The sequence below is a fragment of the Triplophysa rosa genome, linkage group LG20, assembly GCF_024868665.1.
Source record: "Triplophysa rosa linkage group LG20, Trosa_1v2, whole genome shotgun sequence".
Taxonomy (NCBI): domain Eukaryota; kingdom Metazoa; phylum Chordata; class Actinopteri; order Cypriniformes; family Nemacheilidae; genus Triplophysa; species Triplophysa rosa.
Genome location: NC_079909.1, coordinates 14,978,596 through 14,995,640, shown reverse-complemented (window position 1 = coordinate 14,995,640; position 17,045 = coordinate 14,978,596). Strand labels below are relative to the sequence as shown.

At 37.4% G+C, this 17,045-nt stretch overlaps 3 protein-coding genes across 6 annotated transcripts in view; 2 read left to right on the top strand and 1 right to left on the bottom strand.

Annotated features, from left to right (window-relative positions):
* The first annotated feature begins 415 nt into the window (after positions 1–415).
* On the top strand, positions 416–2,608 carry nr0b1 (nuclear receptor subfamily 0, group B, member 1). The gene is made up of 2 exons (XM_057362316.1): positions 416–1,034; positions 1,608–2,608. The coding sequence occupies exons 1-2, from the start codon at positions 485–487 to the stop codon at positions 1,847–1,849; spliced, it is 792 nt and encodes a 263-aa protein (XP_057218299.1). The 5' UTR covers positions 416–484; the 3' UTR covers positions 1,850–2,608.
* Positions 2,609–3,510: 902 nt separating this feature from the next.
* rnf207a (ring finger protein 207a) overlaps positions 3,511–17,045 on the bottom strand; it is a 14,351-nt gene continuing 816 nt past the window's right edge. The window contains exons 1-6 of one of the 3 annotated variants that reach the window (XM_057361754.1): positions 5,763–5,856; positions 5,319–5,482; positions 4,772–4,957; positions 4,622–4,673; positions 4,385–4,502; positions 3,511–4,277 (exon numbers count right to left, since the gene is read on the bottom strand). In XM_057361754.1, coding sequence (XP_057217737.1) covers positions 4,178–4,277; positions 4,385–4,502; positions 4,622–4,673; positions 4,772–4,957; positions 5,319–5,435 — 573 coding nt within the window. In that variant the 5' untranslated portion in view covers positions 5,436–5,482; positions 5,763–5,856 and the 3' untranslated portion in view covers positions 3,511–4,177. Of the gene's footprint in view, positions 4,278–4,384; positions 4,503–4,621; positions 4,674–4,771; positions 4,958–5,318; positions 5,483–5,762; positions 5,857–16,817; positions 17,044–17,045 lie in introns of those variants that run through there. The other 2 variants (XM_057361755.1, XR_008965048.1) reach the window with 2 other exon arrangements.
* Positions 12,872–16,694, top strand: rpl22 (ribosomal protein L22). Of its 2 annotated transcripts, none has more exons than XM_057361757.1 (4): positions 12,872–12,940; positions 13,530–13,634; positions 13,820–13,944; positions 16,504–16,694. In XM_057361757.1, the coding sequence occupies exons 1-4, from the start codon at positions 12,929–12,931 to the stop codon at positions 16,643–16,645; spliced, it is 384 nt and encodes a 127-aa protein (XP_057217740.1). In that variant the 5' UTR covers positions 12,872–12,928; the 3' UTR covers positions 16,646–16,694. The 2 variants fall into 2 exon arrangements, with proteins under 2 accessions (XP_057217740.1, XP_057217741.1); XM_057361758.1 differs by lacking the exon at positions 12,872–12,940 and adding an exon at positions 12,978–12,996.

The window sequence follows — 17,045 nt, the reverse complement described above, 5'->3', positions numbered from 1 at the left end:
AGACCAAAATTACTACCATGTATACATATATAAATGTTACTCAATGATCTAAACACATTTAAATGTGTTAATGTGTCTTCAGACACTTGCAACATTCAAAACATTTATCACTGGAATTACAATCAACGTATATTTCAATAGTATTATGTACTGTATGACTATAAAATACTTACTAGTATTAGTATGTACTGTATGACTATAAATATATAAATGATAATTGCTTCTTCATTTCAAGTCGATTTAGATAAAAGCTTTTGCTAAATGAATATACTGTACGTAAATGTAAATGGACTGTAGCGCCCCCTATGTGCGCATCAGCAAAAAACAAACAGTGGGAGGCGTCCAGTGCTCTTTAAAACTCTAAACTATTGGCCATTTGAGTGGATGACAACACGCGGATCTCAGCCTTGCATGGACATCTCCACGCGTAAAGCTCATCCCGGTTTCATCAACGAAACATAACTCTCCACAGCACCAACCCAGCATGGCTTACTTTGACAGCAGCTGTCACTGCAGCAGCGAAAGAAGACAAAACAGCATTTTGTACAGCATTTTAAAGAACGACAGTCAATCTGCGCAATTTGGGAACCAGCCGAGGAACCCGAGGCTCGCCGTCTCCATGCGCGCTTGCGCGTGCGGATCCAAGAGGAAGGTCTCTCTGCGCTCCCCTCAAACCACATGCAAAGCAGCCTCCGCGGTTTTGGTGAAGACCCTGAAGTTCGTGAAGAACGTACCGTGTTTTCGGGAGCTGCACGTGGATGACCAGCACACGCTGGTGCGCAGCGGCTGGGCGCCCCTGCTGGTGCTCGGGATGGCGCAGGACAGGATAGACTTTGAGACTTCGGAGACGCCAGAACCGAGTATGTTACAGCGGATTTTAACAAGCGGACAGGACAAGCTCGAGAACCAGAGTAATGGCGGGGTGGCGTTGACAGATGTGCAGGGTATTAAAATGTTTCTGAGGAAATGCTGGGGACTTGATATACGTACGAAGGAGTACGCGTATCTGAAAGGAGCGATACTGTTCAACCCAGGTAAGTCATGCTTTTAGTCATACCTGAATGACGACAGCTCATGGCTACACACTATTATATTATCTTTTTATATTATATTAACTTTAAAATAGTTACAATATCGAACTTAATAATAATACCAATGTTTTTTGTTTGTTAATATTAAGGGTTAAAATATGTTCGTTGGTAGTAGTTTCTTTAAAACATTGATAGTCTATAATAATATTAGTATTTATAAATAATAATGGTGTTTTGTTAATGTTAACGGGTAGCATTGTGATTTTCATAATAAACAGATCAAGTCCTAACTTTAAAATAGGCTATAGTTTCTTCGTCGAATTAATATCTATAAATAATGTCAATTTGTAAACAAGGCTATAGCCTAATAGGGTATTTTTACAATAAAGACAGCATTTTACTTATGCTCAGATCTCTGAATAACAAATTTATCAAAAAGTGTTTTGAAATATTTAAAACTGTATAATGAAATGATAAAAGTGTGTTTCTTTAATGGTGTTTTCATATCTTTCTCTATGATACTTAAGAAGATCCTCTCTTGTACTGAAGTTATTTCTGTCTCTCTTTCTCTTCCAGATGTTGCAGGGCTACAGTGTCAACATTACATCCAGGCTCTGCAGAGCGAGGCGAACCAGGCACTCAATGAATACGTGAAGATGATTCACCGCGGAGACAGTGCGAGATTCGCTAAACTCTTCCTCGCGCTCTCCATGCTCAGATCCATCAACGCCAACGTGGTGGCCGGTCTCTTTTTCAAACCGGTCATTGGAGCAGTGAACATGGAGGAACTTCTACTGGAGATGTTTTATGGAAAATAAAACGGTAACAGTGGACAGACTTTGAAAATGACTGATATTTTACACATGTTATTTTTGTACGTTCTATAAGATTTCTCTCTCTCTCTCTCTCTCTCTCTCTCTCTCTCTCTCTCTCTCTCTCTCTCTCTCTCTCTCTCTCTCTCTCTCTCTCTCTCTCTCTTCTGAGTTGAACTCATCGCTGAATCCAAAGTTGATGATGACGTTTTTCCATTTTGGGGAAAGAACTTTGTTTACTTAAGTTTGTTTGTTTACTTGTGGTTTGCTTGTTTATTTGCTTTTCTGTGTGACATCGTGCAGCCCCTCCGATGAATGTTTATTTCATGGGTGACACATTACAATAACAGTCTGTAACCAAAATGAATGTGTTGAGTATAATGTTTACAATGCAATGTATATTTAATGTAAATATAAAATCGTAATATAATTATCATGTTTCTTTACATTTCTAACTATTAGATTTCTAACACAATGGATATGAACTTATCTGTTAACCACGTAATAATGAATGTTAGGGTAGTTACTGAAAGTTATTATAAAGTGTTACCTATATTTAAATATTACAAATCATCGTACATTTTTGTCACCTTATGCAATAAGGAACAGTGGGTATACACTCCTTAATGATTTCCCACAACATTATAGACAGTTATGTATTTTTTGCATCATAATAACATGTATTTCGATAAACAAAATGTCAGTGTGATTACAGTTCAAAGCACAAAGAGAAAACAATAATGAAAATAAAAGTTAACAATAAGGAACACGTTAATGGTGACAATATTTCTGACATAGAGAGATACATGGAGAATTTTAACCTCTTTCACCTCAGTACGGTAGTGGCTATAAGGTACAATAACTAAGCACTTTGTGTGTATTTACAAAGGCCTTGTAAAAACAGTGAGGCGAGATGATATATGACTGTTGGACATAGGCCTGATTCATTTATCCCCCAATCCCCAATGTATACTTTCATCAAATGTATTATTCTTAATGCATTTCTGATTCATGAGGGTCAAGGTGACACCATTTCTTATCTGTTCCACAGATATTCCAGCACAGGAAATCTAATTTACAAGATGGCTAATTCGTATGAATTTTTACGATGTCAGTCATACGTTGCAGGATGATCTGCTATCTCACCGTGATCATTAAGTTAAGGGGTGGGCTTTGTTACTGTTTTTTATCTATTAATTGTTACTTTTGCATGGCTCGCATCGTACAAACTCATACAAATTAGCCACCTTGTAAAAAATCTTTACAATGAGTACTGTAAACTCACGTCCCTCTTTTAATTTTTTTAAACATAAGGTAGTTGTTAACAGCCATAGTCAGTAGATGGATATATCATGACAAGCCCATCCCACTTGTGATATGTACGAACTAATTGGTTAGCTGACAGAAGTATAAAAGTTTGTTTGAAGTAATGTTCTGTAGTGAGTCTGTTACAGTAACATTCTAAAGTTGGCATCAGCAAAACGTGCTAAAAAGAGGGTTAGAATGAAATGGTTTCAGCTCTGATTTTTTGTTCTCACTGAGGATGTTCATATTGATCACCCATAGCCAGTATACCAGTGTTTCAGTAAAATACAATATAAAATCATTTATTCGAAGTTTTTTTATTTTATCATGACTTTTTATAATATATTTACAATGTGCTCTCATTACAGTTCATAATCCAATTCAAAACAATAGCACTTCTATCTAAAATAACCAAGTTTATCAGCCATTTGATCCACTTGATCTGTCTGTGCTAAGGTCCATTTGGTGTCACACACTTAAAATGCTTTTAAAGAGATTATTCACCTTAAAAAAAATATCCACCATCATGTGCAAATTCACCATCATGTTGTACAAACCCTGTATATAACTCGTCTTTCTTTGAAAAACAAAAGAGATTTTGAGAAATGTCTCAGTGGTTTTGTGTCCATAAAATGGAAGTAAATGTTGTTTGGTTTATAACATTCTTCAAAATATCATTTGTGTTATGCAGAAAAAGAAAGTCATACAGGTTTGGAATGACATAGGGGTGCACTATCCCTTTAACACAATCCACGTCCTTCTTAGCTTTCAGCTACTCCTTGCCCCAAGTTCATGCTGGCACATGCCATGTTTGCTGTCAATGTTCATAATTGTCTAAACATGCAGATAGTGACAGCTCTTTGCAGCAGGAGGTCTCCAAAATATTGTGCGTCTCTCTTTGCCAGCAGTAGTCAATGCTCTTTTTTTAACGTCTCTCCAGGCTGCAGAATAACAGATCCATCTGTACCAGACTGCTGAGCACCTCGTCTCATTACTACTGGTGGAAAAACAGATGACATTTCATAACCTTTATGTGAACATATGGCAAAAGCTTAAAATATACTGTACCACATTTTGTATCTTTATAGTGTCCATGCAATCATCCTCAGGACTGTGTGGCTTTTGTAACCTGTGTGCATACAACAACAAAAAATCTCATTTAACATGATGCAGATTGCATGCCTGTTAAAACTTAATACAATAACAAATACGTAAATAGCACAATTTTAAAACAACCTGTGTTCCAGGCGCTCTTTAACTTTTGCTATTGATAAGATGTAGGGTCCAATCTGACGTGCGATGGTTGTCAAGTATGCGTTTTCCTGCCTTAACTGCAGAAGGTCATGAAGCTGTGCTGTAATCAGTAACCTAATTAGTGCACTAATGAGTGGAAGGAGAAAGCTAAACAGACATTGCATAAATGTATGAGCAAAAATGAGCCCAGAGGCAGAACAGACTTGTGATTTTTCTCACCTTCGTAGATCTCCTGCTCACTGGTGACTCTTTGAAATGTCACATCCCACATCTGAAAACACATCCAGAACATTTTAAGGTGCTGCTCTGTTTTGAAAGAATAATGTGCTAAACTTTAATTCATGGAATTGTAAATGATCAGAGCCTCACCTCCTCAAATACAGCCCTCTGGGTCTGCACGGTAGAATACAGAGATGCAATCTGTTGGTCAATGAGCAGAGACCTTTGGAGGATGCTATCCATGGTGTCTGTGTTAATGAGCGAATGATGCATCGTGAGGTCTCTGTGCATCTCCTGAACCTCATCCTTCAGCTTTTGGACCTCTGTCTGCAGAACCTGGCTCATGAAAAAAGCATGGAATTAATAAATGAATGCATTATGCGTTGTTATTTCATAATGAGATTCAAAATACAAGCTTTTTAGGTGCATATGTGTGTGTGGAATGAGAAAACATTTGATTATCTTGCTTGCAAAGGTCATAAAATATACAGCAGTATCTGGAAACAGTGGAGGAGTAATGAAGTACAAAAGAGATTATTTGAAAGATCGACTTTCTTAAAGAGCACAACAGTGATCAAACTTTCACAGCAGCCCTTTATTTTTCATGGGTTTTCTTTATAGGAATTAAACAAAACACACACACACATTTAAAAGTCTGTGTGGCTGCAGTTATTATTAAATGAGGATCGATTCTCACCCTGTAACTTTTCTCAAAGTCTCGACAGTGTTCGGTGAACGGTGACTCTCTACCCTCAGCCAGCAGCACCTTGGTGCAAATGTGTCTGTGAGAGGTGGACCTGCGGCCTAATGGCATGTCACTGAGCGGAGGGAACGGGCACGGCAGAGAACAGAGACTGCAACCTTTGAAGCGGACAGAGAAGCATGCATAAAAACGTTTTCATCTTAAAATCTGAAAACACATACCTGAGGTGCACTGACATTTAAAAAGTCCTATTCTAAACTAAAATAACCCTGACATTGATACATAACACACGAATACATTTTCTAGCTCCATAACCTTGACCGTCATAATATACTAGAATTAAAAGGGCACTGAAATGCAACATTTGGATCATTTGATCTTCAACAAATGATTTTAATGCCTATCTTGTTATTAAACATCAAGATTACAAAGAGTTACCTTAGTTTCAAAGATCCTTTGATATCTCTTCCAGGGCTCCTACACATGTACTGTCTCTCAAGTGAGTTGGGACACTGTGCCCCTCAAACACTGCATGTTGTAAGAGCCAAGCGACAAGTGACCCCGCCCCCTAACTTTTGACCAATTTAAGATACTGGCACCATGGGTGACATCAGTTACATGGAAAATCCTGCTCTCCCGCATTTGTGTGAGCTTGTTGCTATGAGCTGAATCCCAGGCGCTTCCCTGAAATTCTGTTAAAAATAGTGAGAGAAGTCTGACCTCCAAACCGTCTGTTTGCACGGGGACGGGGTTGTGCAGGTGGCCCACGGGGGTCCAGTGCGTTTGGTGGAGGGCTTCACAAACCTACAGAAAGGATAATTGATGTGGAAAGTTGTCACAGAGACTTGCGTCATAGAAGTCGCTGTGTGGGAATGGTTAAATGCATTGTGATCTCTTATCGCCTTGAACATGCTGCGTAGAGGCCATGAGGAGTCTTATATGAAAATGTGAAGAGCATGGTGTGCCGTTGCATGACAAGTAAAATGCATGCAATAATTCAATGGCATCATGATAACTTGACAGAAGAGGTGAGGACGGGCTCTGCGGTGCCTGTGTGGAAACCTTTAATCATGGTAACAGGCCAGAAGGATTAGGACCTTACTGAACATACTGATGTTCTACAATATATAGTCACTTAAAGGAACAGTTCACCAAAAATAAAAACTTCATTTACTCACCCTCGAGTTGTTACAAATCTGTATAGATTTCTTTGCTCTGATGAACACAGAGAAAGATATTTGAAAGAATGCTTGTAACCAAATAGTTCTTGGCCACTATTGACTACCATAGTGTACCAATGCTAATACACATGACATGGATGTTCACAACTGAAATGTACAGCTGTTCTTGATCCACGCTGCACCAATATTCCTTCACTTCAATTGTTCCTTTAGTTTCTTGGAAAAGTGCTTGTAAAAGCCTCATATTCGTTCATTCTAAAACCCAGTAACAGGAGCTCTAACACAAGCTAGCTTTCCACGACACTGAAAGATTTGTGGATTATAGAAAGCCTATCTAGCATCAGATTCCTTTCACATGCACTGTCCATGTACATTTAGGTCATACAAACTGACCGTAGACCACCAGAGTGCTTTGTGAATATCTCTCTAAAGCCCTAAAAGGTACTGGGTGTTGATCTGGGATCAGGTTCTCATCAAGCTGCACTATTCCGTCTCACTACAGGCTAAAAAACAAGACTGACCTGAAAGCAGTCATATGACGCTATATCATGAATAAGGCTCTAAAGCTGTCCAGTCAGTGGCATAACTCTCTGAGCCCTTCTCCTGAAATAAGAGTTTTCCAGGAAGTCTGCTTCCCATCTCCCTCTGCCTGCTGTTGTCACCTCGGCACCTGGCACAGGACTAACTCTGGCTATAATCGGACAGTTGCCACCTGGTGAATGGTGAGGATGGGTTACATAAATGTTTCTCTGGTTAGGAGCTTAACAAGTGGCTGAGTAACACCACCGTCTCCTTCCTGCTGTCTGGTGTCGAGACCTGGTCATTGGGCGCAAACATAGAGCCACTTAATCTACAGTTGCAAAATTCGATACATGCTGTGCCACGCTAGGAACTCACAAACCCACAAAACAACAATAGTGTCTCTGTTTGGTTGTTTGGGACATTTGGTTGAATATCATTGGAATATCATCTTTATATTAGTCTAAACAAATGTACTGTATACTCTTGCAGAGTGAACTATTGTGCTGTATTGCATGTAAATAATTCTCATTTACAAAGAATGATTTGTTGGAAGGAAATCTGAGGTCAACAAAACTAAACCTGTTGAATTTAAACAAATTATTACATTAATACTTTGTTTACACTAGTTGGGAGAATCTTTTGCCCATTTTTTTTTTACAGAGTACCCAGATATAATCTATGTAGTTGTGTATGTAGAAATATCACAACATTTAATTTTACTATAATACCATGCATTATATTTTAGCATATCACATTTTTCCAGATATTTCATAATTTTTATAAGATATGTTTATCCTTATTTGTATACATCTGTTTTTATTATGTCTCTACTGTCTGTTCTGAAGAGTTTGCGAAGCTGCTTTGCAACATTGCAATTTCAAGTGGCCATTCCGAAAATATTACAGATCTCTTTTGTTCACCTTTGAAGCTTAATTGTACCCGTCACTTTATGAAAACAATAGCACCCAAAACTGTCAGCAAAACATCTTTTGTATTCCATACAGGAAAGAAAGTCATACGGTTCGGAGCAAGTGAAGGTGAGTGAATAATAATTTTTTAAATAATAAAACTATTCTATACCTGTGGGATGGGCATATGGCAGCCAAATGTGCCAGCTGTGCCCTAGGAGCCTTCTTCTCTTCATGTTGACTATACAGATAAGATACCAGCAACATATTGCTAAATTGCAAAGCAAACGTATATATACACAGTGCATATGAATTGTTTCTTGCACAGTGTATTTTGAAATACACACGCATACATACAGTCCGAGTCCTAGATTGCAGCCTGACATAAATAGCTTAATTCCTGGAAGACATAGCTAGCTTCCAGGCAATGATGGGAAAGAGAACAGCAGAAAAATGCTAAACAAATAACTGGACCGCTAACAGGACTCATCACAGATCACAGCTCTGCCAAAGGTCATGCAGAGAAACTGTCAAAAAAAAAAACAAGCAGCATCGTATTCAAGTAATCTCACATCTTCTGAAAAGTGTCTTAGAACAAAAACAAAAAGGACATTTTTGGCTTAAATTGCATAATATTTTCAATATTATAACTTGAACATTCAAATATTACAGCCAAGACAAAAGTGATTTCTAAATGTGAGTCTCGAAGGACAAGTCTAGAGCACAAATTTAGCCTGTTTTTGAGTGAAGGACACAAATTGTGTCTTTAGGACAGTGCATGATTGTCAAGAGTTCAGCCTTGAAGTTTATGAGGTCCATTAATCTGTAATGTGGTCTCAGAGTGCCCCCAACTGGTGGCTTGAATAGATCACAAGTACACTGCAAAAAATGACTTTCTTACTTAATCTTTTTTTCTTGTTTTCCAGTAAAAATGTCTACAAATTCTTGAATCAAGAAGCATTTTCTTGATAAGCAAAATGACAAAAAGAATCTTGAATTGAGTGACTAAGAAAAAGGTAAACCTTAATTCAAGATTCTTTTTCTTACCCCATTAACAGATTTTTTTGCTTGTTTTAAGCACAAATTAACTAAAATTTCATTTTTTTTTTTACTAAAAACAAGACTTATTTTCTTAGGTCAGTTTGCTCATCAAGAAAATGCTTCTTGATTCAAGAATGTTTAGACATTTTTACTGGAAAACATGAAAAAAAGACTAAGTAAGAAAGTAATTTTTTGCAGTGTAGCACTTGCCTGCACTACATTATTAATCACTTCACCCATCATAGCCTTTAGCAGAAGGCCAGCTGATGTCTGTGACTCTTTCACTACCTACAGGACAACATAAGTTAGCACAGGTTAAGGTTTGCTTATCTCCAAGCATTCTGCAGGGCTTAGTTATATTTGACCCAAGTATTGAGCAGACAGTCTAATAGCTTTAATAAGAACTTTACATTCAGTTCTGTTATAAATACACACTTTCTTCAACAGAAGCTTCCATTATAAACAATAATAATAATAAATATTATTAATAAATGTATTTTAAGTTCACATTTTGTAAAATGAGAAATATAAGCAGATATAAAGCATACTGTATATCAATTAAGTTCATGCTTTACAGATCAGGATCTGCTGCTTGCCAGAACATCTTGTTCCAATATTTCACATCCATGTCAATGAAATGGGTGCGGCTCTCACTGTGTACTGTTTCAGTACACATGCATGCTAAATATCATTGCCAAGATTCGTTTCTCAATATACGTAAATGTTTAGAAGTCACACACTTGCATGGTTTGGAAACACTTGATGCACAGCATGGATTTTTTTCTGATGAAAACACGATGTAAAGCTTTTAATGGCATGTGTTTAATTATATTGGGAGAGAGATAATAAGCTAAACGTACAGTATTTGCAGTGACTCGGTTTGGTGCATTTAGCCAGAGACACAATACCATCCAGGCAAACATGTTGGATTTGTTTGAGCTCTCTGTACATTCCATACAGTGGCTGGCTGCAGGTAGTACAGTATAGTGCATTGTACAGCATCCTGCACACTTAAAAAAAAAACTCAGCTGATAACTGAAAGTTAGCTTTTAAAGTTTAGTGTGCATGTATTGTAAGGTCATGTAAGTTACCTGCAAAGCTTTGCATTGCATATTACAGTTAACACACTGCACTACACTGTCGGTCGAATTAAGCAAACGTTCTTCTGGAGGAAGTGCATTAGTCTTCTTTACCACCGAAGGGCATTCAGGAAACATTTACATTCATGCTTCTTTAATGCTGGTTTGCATAATTATTTAATAACCACCCATTATGATGGTAATATATCACATTATATACAGTATATATTCAATAATCTGAATGTGGTTCTCTCTTAACAAATTTTAAACTTTTTGAGATAGAATTTATTTTGTCTTTCTTATCTTTTTTAAATTATTTGTATTAGTTGATCAAAGAGGAAAAAACTGCTGTAATTAGACAAATACAACTGGACTGGACCCAACGAAGGAGACCACTAGTTAAGGTTTTTTTTTTTTTAAATGCAGTGAACATCAACAAAATCATTACAAACTTTTCAGATTTCACAAGCTGCATGCCAAATGATCCACATTATTCTAGCATTAAAGTTTAAAAAACAACTTGTGTGCTTCATCGGAAGCAAGGGAATCTTTTAAATTAACATTACAAATTTCCTTATGTTTGATTGGGGAGTTAAATATTTATATACTTTATATAAAACATATATATTTTTAATCATTTAACCTTCTGTTTAATGTTCCAAATGAAAAATCACAGATTTCTGAATGTAGTCCAAAACTCTGGACCACAATGTGTGTGACACAAAGACTCAAATATGCCCCTCACACAATGCTCAAATGTATCTGGTTTTCATTATAAACCAGTTTTTGTGTGCCAGTATTAGCACCAAAGTATTTAATTCCTAGATTACACTGCTTGAAGGAGTGGATCATACGAGCTTCATTGTCAGAAATTTTAAGTGGCACACTCAAAATCCTAACATTTAAATACAGTTTTCGAAATGCACAACAGACCACAAAATGCACATGATTTTTTATTGTGATGGAAAAAATTTTTTCAATAAAAGTGCGCATTTAGAGTAATTGACTGACAATAGTAGAAATGACACATGGATACAGAAAGTGACTGACAATACACAAACATCAGCTACTTATTATTGACCTACTACTTATCATATCCACTGTTAATCTAAACCATCTATGGATGTGACATCCACAGTCTGTGCTTTAGGAAAACATCAGGTATTAAAAAAGGTCATTTCAGGTTGGCATGCTTTACACAATGTAAATAAATAAATAAAGTAGCAGATCTCTGAGTCACCTCTGCACAAGACAAACTAGGTCAGCACCAGATTGCTTGTAATTACTGTAAGATGTGGGATCAATGCAGCCTAGAAACCCATGCCAAAATGCACATCACAATGCAGTGAAGTGATCAGAGACCACCATGTAAGGAGCTTTTTGTGGAGCTAAAATCAGAACATCGGGGTTGTCGTGTAGCTGTCCCAACCTCCGATGGCAACTATCCTATGTTGCTCTTAAATGCGATATTAGGGACCTCACTACCCTGTTTCTACCCCACAAAACTGTGTATGTTTGAATGCTGAAAATGTTTTACCTACAAATATGTGATTTTTTTACTTACCCACAGAGGGGGCAATTGAGGCGATAATTATTGGCCCTGCCATCCAGGCAACTGGCACAGAAGATGTGGTAGCAGTCGGTCTAAAAAGACTGACGGTGGGCTATTGCTCATGACACAGGTGGCAGATTCGAGGATGGGGACTGGCATAGTCTGCATCTCACAGGTTGTCTTAAGAGAACAAGGTTATCCCTGCCATTTGTAAAATATCATGACAAAAGTTCAGCATAATTGATTCCATTATTAATTATTTCTTATTTTTTTCCTGTTAGTAAGAGATTACAATTACCATTTTTTATGTGAACACTTATTTATTAGCTTACTAAAAGCAAAAATAGGTTCTCTCAAGTTGTCAAAAGGGTCAAATTGGTTTTCTAGTGCTCTGGTATTATTTTACCCATTTATTTTGAAAGAAAGGTGATCCTCCATTTAAAGGAAAAGTTTAGTAAAAATACAAATTTCGTTTCATTATTTACTGACCCTCAGTCAGTAAATTTTGACATTTCTCAAAATATCTTCTTTTGTGGTCCACAGAAGAGTCTTATACAGGTTTTGAACAACATGAGGGTGAAAAATAATGACAGAATGTTTTATTTTCAGTGAACTTTTAATAAAGCTGCCTTCAACATTATTTCAAAATATGACACACTATGCAAATTTCCTATGCAGGTAAAGAACCTTACCTGATCCACTTCAGTCGAGTCCTGCCTTAGTTGGCATATGAGCTTTTTCAAACACATTGTAATGTTGACTGTCATTATGGAATCCATAAAATGGGAAAAAAGAAAAACTCCCGATATTATATCTCCCTGAGCAAACTGAGTGTTTGTGAAGACTCTCCACACAGGCAAAAAAGTCACAACAGTGTCAGGAGGGGCCGGTGGGTTACCCTACTATTGTGGTCTCAACTACAATCTACAGGCAGAATGATAGTAATGCTGGGGCTCTTCAACAGAAGCCTGATACCCAGAAGATGACAAAAAGAGAGGGTTATACTGGTACTGAAGGGGTTGCCATTGCCAACAACGGCACTCCGTAACTGGTTTGTTTCTAACTTTCCATAAATATTGTCATCCACATGTTATCCCAGATAAATTCAGCCACAAACAAGTGTATGTTTTGTTAAATTTGCACAATACATACATACATACATATATATGTATATATTATAATCTGCGAAATTAGACATGTAATTTTAAGAATCAACCTCAGAATAACGGATCGCATCGATGACATCTGGAATAGATTACGACGGGAAGCTTTCATTGCGCATGCGTTCCCCTTCCTCTTCCTTTCTGACAAACTGTCGGCCATGGCTCCGATTGTGAGTACGATAAATCTTTAATAAAACGACAAAAACATCGTGTGACGGCATTTATGGTTCGTCGAAGCTCATGCATTTTAAACTCGAACCAGGGAGCGTTTGAGTGTAATGGTTACTGAGTGATTGTTCTGATTGTTCTAGTTTTTAAAACCGTTTGTTTATGGGAGGTCTCGAGCAAGGCCTGCATCTCCGCAACCACGTTGTAGCAATCACTGACGTTAGCCGATCATCTTTTGCGAAAATATACACGTTTGTTCTTAAACAATCTAGATGTATGTCGATAAGTTTGATTATATTGTGCTCGGTTTATTTTTGTTCATTGTTATATTCTTTGTTCATCGAAGAATAACGTAAGCTAACGTAAGCTTAGCTTACGGTAAAGGTTTAACATTTGTTACCATTTCAAAATGAATTCATAGACGCATTCAATTCGGTGTTCTCTTTTAAAAGAGATCTATTTGTTCAATTCATAGGACACTCAGACATTTAGTGAAATGTATCGTAGATTTGTTTCCATTCCTATACTGTACCTCTTCCCAGAACATGGACTTTATCCAATGTATCTGAACGTAAATGTATTGATCTACAGAAAAAGCAGGTGACAAAGGGTGGGAAAAAGAAAAAGCAGGTCCTCAAATTCACCCTGGACTGCACCCATCCTGTGGAGGATGGCATCATGGATGCTGCTAACTTTGTAAGTGTTTATATTCAAAAATGTATGCAGGCATGTAATTGTTTGCTGTTGTCATTTATTCAAACGAAATAATATAATATTGTGGTGTACACAATGCCGCTGCCGCACAGGTGCCATGATGTTTCACGACTTGTTACTGTTGTTTCAGTATGATCTGATGGAGAAATATGCTTGTATCTTAACAGGAGCAGTTCCTTCAGGAGCGCATCAAAGTAAATGGGAAAGCTGGTAACTTGGGTGGTGGTGTGGTCTCCATTGAAAGGAACAAGAGCAAAATCACAGTGTCATCAGAGGTCCCCTTCTCCAAGAGGTAGGTTTGAGGTTGAAGGTCCAGACAGAAACTGCTGTTTCCTTTTGGGTTGCAAGCGTATTAACACTTGGACCATTGAAAATATAACAGGTTACTTAATATAAAAGATGCAATTATAATACTGGACTAGTGGAACACTGAGAATTTCAGGGTTCTTCAGTGTACTAAACCATAGTCCATCTCATGTGGCCTACCGCTATTGCCATTGTTTTTTTAAATGCCATTCTGTTTGAGGTCTGAAGAACTCCATTTGAGATCAAATTTTTCTTACACTTAGTTTCCGATGTTTATTTATTTAGTAATTCAGGTGAACCTTGTGTATTTGCTGCCCTGTTGCAAGGTATTGAATCATTTGTGTTGAATAAAGTGATATTTTAGCACATACTACCTGTCAATTTTGAATGCACATGATTTAGTTTCTTGTGTGCTTAACTTTCAGATGTGAAGGTTTTTACTTGAGATCTTATTTACACCCTGAAATTCTAAGTGTTCCAGTAGTCCAGTGTTATAATTGGTACTTTTTAGGTCTATCCTTTCGTATTCCGTAACACTGCGTTGCAAGCTCCTGAAGCCAAAACAAATTCCTTGTATGTGTAAACGTATTTGGGAATAAAGGTCTTTCTAGAAAGTATGAGTTTCATTATAAAACTAATAGTAACAGGTTATCACAAAGTTTTGTACATGGTAAGAAGGTGCTCATATATCCTGTCATTTTCATTTCTCAACAGAATCACAAGTATGCACACACCTTATATACTTAGTTTGCTCTGTACCATAGTACTGCATGTAACTTCCAATATGCAAACTAGATTTAAATTGCATTCTACAGTAGGATGACCATTCGTGCCATTTCTACGGGACACGTCCTGCCCAGAGGTAACCGTAAATTCTCCGTAATTGACAGATTTTTGTCCTAACCGAATGGTCATTTTTCCCTCTCATTATTTTATTTACAAATGCCTGGTCCATTTTGGAAAAGGAGCACGGTCAGCGGAGACTCACGGTGCATATGCATCTATCACAGACCCCCGCACAGATGTCGCTTGCACACATACACACAAAGGCGCGCAGGGGTGCGGTGTTTAAACTTTTTTCCTTCAGAAAAGCTACTAGCTTCTTTTTGGATAAACCTTAACTTTCAGTGAGTGGAAAAATGTCTCTCTCCGCGTCTTCTCAGAGAGTGGAAAAATGTCTCTCTCCAGCGTCTTCTCAGTGAGAGGAAAAATGTCTATCTCCGCATCTTCTCAGTGAGAGGAAAAATGTCTCTCTCTGCGTCTTCTCTGTTCAGTGAGTGACAGAAGCAGCACATTTATGACCAAACCACAGCTTACTTGTGAGTGAGTTCAAAACACCATTTACAAGCACCTGTCATTGTTAATGACTAGACATATGAACAAACATTTGTCTGTAATTATTATTTTATGTCTGACAACAGAAACATTAAATAGGCTATATAAATGAATATAAACAACAAAGGCTTTATTGGGCATTCAGTTGTATTAAAATACAGCAAGTTCCGAGACAGAGTAAATGCAAGTACAATGTGATGATGTCATGAACACGCTAATTACCACGCAACGCCACTTTGCACCATAGTGACAGGTAATAATAGATTATGACTGATTTTTTACGAGACTGTCCAATAAAAAAAGTCTAGCGCAACCTCTGGTCCTGCCCAGGATTTCGGTTGCGTCCTCCGGAGGTCGCATTTGTCGACTTCATAGGTCAATGGGATTGTCTTATTTCAGTTAAAAACATTAACGTGTATTTCGCTTAAGATGTAACATTGTAGTTTCATTCTTACCTTGAAATGTAACCGTTGCTTTACTAGAATAAAACCTGAAATAATAAACTGACCTCTGGAGGATGCAGATGAAATCCTGTGCAGGACATGTCCTGGAAAAATGTCATGTATGGTCACCCTACTAGCCTGCAGTTTAAATCCAGTTTGCATATTGGAAATTACATGCAGCACTGTGTTCCACCTAACCTTTCAGCCAGGTTTGGTGTTTGAGTTATCGTGTAATTTTACATTTTTTGTTAATTTCCATTAAGTAATGAGGCTTAGAGGTCCAATTTTCATTTTTATGGCAACTATTTAATTTGATAGGTATTCATTGTTACGATTTTTGTGTGATCACTAGTATATTCACCAGTAATGTAGTCTGAGGCATTTTTATAAACACTACATAAATATCTCCTGGCCTAAGCTAAGCCGTGTCTGTGAAACCAGGCCTATGTCTGTATCATGGAAGACTTACGATAGCATTACTATAAAATACCATAAAACAAATTGCAAGTTAAAGATGAAATATGTTTAGGTTAAAATATTTAAGTTGAAGCCAATTGGTAGTTTATATTAGTAACAAAGTTTTAACGTTTAAAATGACATTGTACATTGTTGTGACTGTGGGAACCCGTAATTGAATTTCCTGTACCCCTTCAAGTTATATTTAAGTAGTGTTAAGTCCTCGTTTTAGACTATATAAAAGGCAACACCATAATTTTGTGACATTGCAAAAAAATGGAATAGTAAACAAGTGTGTTTGTAATCTGCAGGTATCTGAAGTATCTTACCAAGAAGTACCTCAAGAAGAACAACCTGCGTGACTGGCTGCGTGTTGTAGCGAACACCAAGGAGAGTTATGAACTGCGCTACTTCCAGATCAACCAGGATGAGGAGGAGGAAGATGAAGATTAAATCCACTTTTTTGTAGATCCAATAAATTCCCAAAAGAACCCAAATTACACTTATTTCTGGTTTATTTCAATGATTTTGACATTCAGACTTGCTTAGGAAAAAAATGAATCATTTTGTACTTGTCATATATAAGAGCAACAGCATGAGTTTATTCATTTTACTGCAGAAGTGCTGTAAGGTCCAAGTCAGATATGAGCAGTTATTGCCACAACAACTATAGGTCAGTTCCAGGGTTCACAGAGTTCGCTTATAGGAGAAAAAAACTTAATGTAAACCTTATGGCTTTTAATGTCCATTTGTGCTCCTGATAGTGGTAACTCTTAATAGAAAATCGTCTTATCTCACGTGACAGCGTAAAGCGTCTCTGCGGTATCCTTGACAACGGCTCGCAGGTTGTCCT

Bases quoted from the DNA above. Each gene is read 5' to 3' on its own strand.
- nr0b1 (XM_057362316.1), top strand. From the start codon at position 485: ATGGCTTACTTTGACAGCAGCTGTCACTGCAGCAGCGAAAGAAGACAA. The intron at 1,035-1,607 runs GTAAGTCATGCT...TTTCTCTTCCAG, and splicing joins AGCGATACTGTTCAACCCAG to ATGTTGCAGGGCTACAGTGT.
- rpl22 (XM_057361757.1), top strand. The intron at 13,635-13,819 runs GTAAGTGTTTAT...GTATCTTAACAG, and splicing joins TCATGGATGCTGCTAACTTT to GAGCAGTTCCTTCAGGAGCG. The intron at 13,945-16,503 runs GTAGGTTTGAGG...TGTAATCTGCAG, and splicing joins GAGGTCCCCTTCTCCAAGAG to GTATCTGAAGTATCTTACCA.